This window comes from Empidonax traillii, unplaced genomic scaffold (genome assembly GCF_003031625.1).
Source record: "Empidonax traillii isolate 1590-97213 ecotype Southwest subspecies unplaced genomic scaffold, ASM303162v1 scaffold882:size376633, whole genome shotgun sequence".
In the NCBI taxonomy this organism is placed as follows: domain Eukaryota; kingdom Metazoa; phylum Chordata; class Aves; order Passeriformes; family Tyrannidae; genus Empidonax; species Empidonax traillii.
Genome location: NW_020956075.1, coordinates 88,775 through 95,718, shown reverse-complemented (window position 1 = coordinate 95,718; position 6,944 = coordinate 88,775). Strand labels below are relative to the sequence as shown.

The 6,944-nt window shown below is 48.4% G+C and overlaps 1 protein-coding gene across 1 annotated transcript in view; it reads left to right on the top strand.

Annotated features, from left to right (window-relative positions):
* Positions 1–6,054, top strand: part of LOC114067212 (histamine H2 receptor-like) — a 10,623-nt gene extending 4,569 nt beyond the window's left edge. The window contains exons 3-5 of the mRNA XM_027902500.1: positions 1,173–1,446; positions 3,227–3,403; positions 4,572–6,054. Of these exons, the coding sequence (XP_027758301.1) occupies positions 1,173–1,446; positions 3,227–3,403; positions 4,572–5,250 (1,130 nt within the window). The 3' untranslated portion in view covers positions 5,251–6,054. The remainder of the gene's footprint in view (positions 1–1,172; positions 1,447–3,226; positions 3,404–4,571) is intronic.
* Positions 6,055–6,944: the final 890 nt, after the last annotated feature.

Here is a 6,944-nt window from a genome sequence, read left to right as displayed (position 1 = left end):
GGAAGCAGGACAACTTCATGATTTAGGAAGTTCTCAAAACCATCTTTAGAGGTAATTCTGGATCATAGGCTGCTGGAAGGAAACACAGATACTGGGGATGTTTTGCTGCATGCTACCTTGTTCTTACCATGCTCCTAAGGCAGAGTTTGGCCACTGTGAGATGAGACATGTAGGACTACGGGGATGTTTATCTAGACCCATCCTCAGGCTGCACTCAGCAGAGATGCCCTGGACATGTGGGATTGACCTGAGGGTGCCATGCAAGCAGAGCCCAGTCACAGGAGAACTGACGGCATTTAAATACAGCAATTTGACATCTGGAAATAATTCTATACTTCCCTTTTCCCCACAGGTTTTGGCTTTGCCCTTGGACACACCAGTGTGTTTTGAACTGCTGGATTTTCTGCAGCACATCATTCCCACCTTCCCAGGTACTCGTGACACCACTCTGTCAAAGTCTGGGAACTGAGCTGTGGACACAAACACATGAATTTCCTCAACTGGAAAATCCAAATTGAAAAATGATTAAGCTCCCTGTGTGGTTGCAGGCAGCCCTGCATGGCCATTCAGACTGGAAGATGAAGCTGCCCACGATGGCAGTAAAAAACCTCTTAACTTCAGAGCCTGAAAAAGCACCAGGACAATCCAGGGCAGGGCATGGGCTGGACAGTGGGGTTATGGGGGCAGCCAGCCTGGGCAAGCAGCCTCAGCTGGTCTGGGGGTGGCAAAAAAATGATGATGATAAGAATACAGAATCATAGAATGGTTTAGGTTTGGAAGGGACTTTAAAGATCATCTAGTTCCATCCCCCACACTTTGTGGATGTGGCGTGTTGTTCAGTGGGATTTAGCCCAGCTGCTTTCATTTTCTTTTTTTTTTTTTTTTTTTTTTTTTTTTTTTTTTTTTTTTTGGTCTCACACTTCATCTGATGATGCATTTTTGTTCACAGAAGAGCCTTTAATTGCCGTGAAGGACTTCAGCCAGTGTTGCACATTTATCCTCACCCTTTGGATTTCAAATACTTCTAATGGACAGTGATGGCACAGGCACAGCAGGGTGCGTGGATTTTCCTTGGAGTAAATAAAGCATGAACAATATTTGTGTCCTTCATTTCACGCACCTACAAGTCGTGCATGAAAGTAATCTTGTTTTTCCCCTTTCCTCTCTTTCAGATTTTAACAGTGGGAAGATGCTGATGGACCAAAATGAAACTTGGCTCTCCAATTTCTCCTCTGCTGCCTCCTCCTTTGTGAGGGGAGGGATCGGGCTCCAGGAGGTGGTCATTGGGCTGATCCTCACCCTCATCGACCTGATCACCCTCCTGGGAAATACCGTGGTCTTCATCTGCCCCGTGGTGGAGAAGAGGCTGCGCACTGTCACCTACATGTTCATCATGTCCTTAGCCACGGCAGACTTCCTTGTGGCCTGCCTGGTCATGCCCTTCAGGTGAGGAGAGCTGGTGCAGTGACAGCACACGGTGACATGTGCATGAATGTCCTTTCTCCTGGCTCTGCATCTGCTCTTTGAGCGGGGCTGGCTGGCAGTTCACCTGCTGGGCTTAGGACTGGACTTAACTGTGGGCTGGTGATTATTTGTGCTTCCGTGTCTCTACCCTGTATTATGGGTCCCCTGAATTAGATATCCAGCTTTGCATGTGGCTCCAGGGCAGAGTCCCCTCTTCCAGGAGTAGCTCTCTGTTGCACATGGGGCCAGCATGGTTGGTAGATGATTTTTCAGGCTCCAAGTGTTTGGGGAATGTGAGCTGAGGACTGCATTAAGAGCAGTGACTGCTGATAGAGTGGTTGTTGTATCCCATCTTTCCTACTGTCTTGGCTTCCTATCTGTGTTGCTCCTTCGAATTTCAGTTTGCTCCTCAGCTGGCATGTTAGCACATGCCAAAGAGAAGGGAAAGAAGTGACCTTAGGAGCCAGTTGGGCTCGGGAAAATATGACAGAAAGGAAAAACAAGGTTGTCCCCTGGTGCCTTAATCTCAAGAGCCATGAAACCTTTCCATGTGTGTGCAGAGGGACCCTCCATGATGCCCACATAGGGACCACCACAGTGCAGGGACAGTCTCTGCTGTAGATCCAGTTTGCTTGAATTTTTGCTGGTCATCCCCCATAGCAAAACACCATGGGCTGGGACCTTTTAGCTGCACTGCACCCACCTACAGCAGTTGTTGTGCTCTGGAACAACCTTCACAAGTAATTCTAATGAGCTGTTGCCAATCAAGTGTAGGCCAGGCACTGTTTTCTCCCTCCTCTGACATCACGTTACTCTTTCTGCCCTTGCTGGAAGCAGAGCCCGCCTGAGCTCTGCAGAGCAGCAGCCTTGATCTCACTGCCTTTAACCAGCGAGCCGGGAAGTTACAGGATAATTTAAGCTTTGCAAGACTAGGGAGTTACTCATCAAATTCACGCACAACAGTGATTTCAGCAGCACCCCAGGAGTCGCAGAAAGCTGGTGAAAGAAAGGGAAAGTGAATGGCATCTCATTGAATGCTATAGAAATATGCATCAGCCTTCCTACAGCTGCCATATGTTCCTTCCCTCGCTGCTCACTTCTCACAGGCCCCTCTTGACTTTGCTGGAAGTATTTTTGGTGTAATGTCTGGTTTTTTTCTAGTGTGTTTACCTCACTGAGGCATTTATGAGCTACATAATGTACAAGCTGCATAGTCTTCCTACTAGGATTTTTTTTTTTTTTTGACCAAGAGCTGAAATCCTCTAGTTTTGAAGGGTGAGATCAGATGTAAAATGAATTTCTTAGAGCACTGAAAAAAAAAAAAAAGCTGTGATAAACAAAGCTGTGCGGATGTAAATTTGGGGACCTTTGTGGGGCAAAGCCCCTCTCTCAAGGCACCCACTTAGGGTGCAGGCAAGAAGAACAGGTTTGGTCTTCTTTAGCCATGCTCCACCTGTGGGTTATTGCCCTGGGTTGTGCTTTGAGGATGAATGGCTGCTCTCAGAGCTGCATCCCCATCTTTAGCGCCTCCATGATAAAATATGGCTTTACCTCCCTGCAGTCAGCAAGAAATAGAATCACAAAATGATTTGGATTGGAAGGGACCTTGAAGATTATCCAGTTCCAAGGCCCTGCCATGGGCAGGGACACCTTCCATTAGACCAGGTTGCTCAGAGGCCTATCCAACCTGGCCTTGAACACTTCCAGGGAATGCACAAACTCAGCCCTTCGAGCTTTTATTTCCCCCTGTTTTCTCTCGCAGTATCATTTACGAGGTGACAGGGATGTGGCTGTTTGGGAAGCTTTTCTGCAAAGTCTGGATCTCCTTTGATGTCATGTTCTGCACTGCATCCATTGTCACACTGTGCTTCATCAGCCTGGACAGATACTGCTCCGTGGTGACCCCCTACCACTACTCCAGAAGGATGTCCCGTGGCAGGTGAGTGGAGTTGCTTCTCACTTTGGGTCCCTCCAAATTGTCACTTGGCCGTGGCCTACACTGATTTTGGACCAAATGAGCTGCTGACAGCTGCTGCCCAGAAGCAAAGTGTTGTGGCAAAAAGATCTTTGCACTGTTTAAAACTCTGCTGAAAATGTTCCATGTGGTGCCAGAGAAGAGGAGGATGCAGCTGAACTGGTTTGATGGTACTCCTGGAAAAGCAGTTTTTGAGCTAAGAATGGGTTGCAAAATGGGTAGATTGGACTTAAAACTTTTGCCCTTTGCAGGCATGGGCATTTCATAGAATTGTAGAATGGCTTGGGTTGGAAGAGATCTTAAAGATCATCCAGCTCTCCAACCTCTCTGCCATGGACAGGGGCATCTTAACCAGGACCAGGCTGCTCAAAGCCCCATTCAGCCTGGCCTTGAACACTGCCATGGATAGGGAAGGACTTTGAAGCACTTCCAAGGACTAGGGGAAAGAGACCCAGAAGAATGCATGTAGCACTAGTCTTCCCTTTCTTAAATTTACCATGTTTTCTGAAGTGATATTCAGGGAAAACCAGAAGAGTTTATAAGCTCCTGGGTTGGTTTCATATGAAAGGTCGAAATGAGAACTGAAGGGTAGGGAAAGTCATCTGAGGGTGGGCAGAGACGACACTGCAGCATTGAGGTTCAGGCTCTTTTGGGCATGTTTTTCTGCCTCTGTACCCCTTGCTGTGTAAGATTTGTGGAGCGTGTGCAGTAGCAGAAGTGAAGGGGCTGTGCACAGGTTCTGTGACGTGTCCATCAGCTCTACCCCCACCAAGCCTCAGAGGGGGAGATAATGGCCAGATATTAAAGCTGAAACCAAACAGAGAAATCCACACACTGCTGTTTTAAATAGTAACAAACACCCTCTGTAAAACCTTTCCTCCTCTTTTTTTCAACCAGCTCTGAGCATTCCTTATACCGACCCCAATTCTGTAAACCACCGACCAATTACCCAGTTGTTAGAGATATCCACGTCTGGACTTGTACCCCAGCCCTTTCCCTTCTCCAAGCCTTGCTGGACTGCTGAGCAGTGATATCCCACACACGTTACCATGGGGATTGAATCGTACTGGATGTTCTCCACTCAAAATTACTCAGACCCTTCTCTCCCCTCCCCGTCTCTTTCCTTTGGCAGGTGCATTGTGATGACCTGCACAGTCTGGGTGTATTCCTCCCTCATTTCCTTCCTTCCTGTCATGCAAGGCTGGAACGAGATCCCCGGGGTGGACTTTGATGCGGGCAGGGAATGCATCTTTGTCACCAACTGGATTTTTGCCATCGTGGCCTCTGCCCTGGCGTTTTTCGTTCCCTTCATGGTGATGTGCAGCATGTACTTCTTCATCTACCGAGCCTCGCGGCTCAAGGCCACCCGCATCATGTCCCAGACCCTGGAGATTCACTACCACCCCAACAGCAAGCGGCAGAACCACCTGCAGCTGGAGAACAAGGCCACGAGGACCATCAGCATCATCATCTCGGTCTTCGTGCTCTGCTGGCTGCCCTACTTCGTCCTGAACGTCTGGCTCGCTGCCAGGGGCACCGACTCCACCAGCACGGTCCTGGTCGACGCCTTCAAGATCATCACCTGGTTGGGATACTGCAACTCCACCATCAACCCGATGCTCTACGCCTTCCTGAACAGGGACTTCCAGCGGGCCCTGAAGAAGCTGCTCATTTGCAGGCACAGGTCCCAGGTGGACATCGGAGAAGACATGGTTTCCATAGCCACCTTCTCCAAGACTGCTCCAGACCTGGAATACAGCACGACGGTGCCAGTGCCCAACGGTGCCCTGAAGGGCAAGCCCAAGTCGTAGGGATTGAGGGTCAGTCGCTGGAGGTGGTGATACAGGAAGTGCCAGAGCACATCCTAATGGAAAAATAATGGGTAGCAAAACAGGAAGGAGGGGCTAGAATATTGCAGCTGGGGACATACAACAAAGATGCATTTCTTCACCTTCCACAGTTCTCAGAATGAGGACTTTTGATCTTTTAAGGACAATTTGTGATACTAATGGAGTTAATTCCATGCTGGATATCTTTTTTTTTCTTTTTTTTTTTTTTTTTTTAATGAGCATTTCCCAAGACAAAATCAACTATAATGTTGGGGGGAAAAATACCAGTATCACAATGTGAACTTATCTTCCTGTGCATCCTGGTGATCTGTCTCAGGTGGCGCAGTGTTTCTTATCAAGCCACTGTAGCTCTCATTTCAAAACTTTATTACAGACTTGACCAGTTTCAGCAACTCCACGTGCATCAGCCTGGGTGTGGGAATTAGGAGGGATGTGGCCAAAGAGCAGAGCTCACTTCTTACCGAGGCACCAGTCCACAGTCTGCGTTGTTGCTCAGGCTTCAGCTCACTTGCTTCTGAGACACTGAGAGGTTTAGAGCTCTCTGGGGCTTTCTGTGAATTATCTGTGAGTTAATTATGGAAGGAAACATCATATGTGGTAGAGCCCAGGAGATGAGCAAGACTTGTAATAATACCAGGAGCACTGAGTGCCCAGGAGTTTCAAAGGGGGCTACAGGTGGCTGACACCCCCCAAAGAGGGGATGTGAAGAGGAGTCATTACTTACCTTTGTGTTTTGCACTGTCATGTCTATGGACCACACAGACACAAAATCATGATAAAGGGGAACCACTATTTTTACTATTTCCAAGTGCTTGTCTGGACTCCCAACAGCTTTTCTGGAGCAGGGTGACACGAGGGCTGGGGACCCCTGAGACAACAGCCATTGCTTCCCCCAGCACAGTTGTGGTGGAGTCTCCCGTGGTTTATGTGGGAGGGTCGCTGCACTCAGAGCCTGCTCTTAGGCTGATCTTCTATGGGCATGAAACACTTCAAAGATGGTTTCTGAAATGTCTCCTTCTGAGCGTCAATCACTTCCCTGGGACAGGCAAGGCTTCTGCAGCCCGGGAAGCAGAGCAAGCACTGCAGAAAGATGTCCAGCCTAACATTTAATGCTAAAACTACCAGATTGAGGGCACTGACAGTGGTGAAGAACTTCACTTTGTTGAAAAATTACAAAAAAGGGAGGATAGTACAAGTCCCGAGTCCTTCTGCTCTTCCACCTGAAAAGCAGCTGAAGACTGTAGCAAAATGCACTTAGGTCCTGCCTGGAACAGCTCAGCTACTGAAAACTCAGGTACAAGGGTCAGGAGTTCTCTCTCAAGAGTCTGGTAGAAAAAACAGCCCTGACTTGGGGTTGCAACGCTGGTTCTCCTGTCAAATGTTCTTCATGGAGTGGATTAGGTCTCCCAGACCCTACGACTCCTGTAACTACCTCCTGGAAGTGGTAAGTAAAGTAACTACACCTCATTCTGGGGGCAGCATCTGAGTCCAGTGGGCACAAGGGTGGATAGGGCAGGATTCTTGCTGCTGCCACCCTGTTAATTTTGATAAAACAGGACAAGGAATGATGTTCCAGCCCCAAGAGCTGTGGGAGGAAAGCAGCTGAGGGATAGGTAACATCCTCTGTAAGAAGGGGATTGGGACAGTGCAGCAGG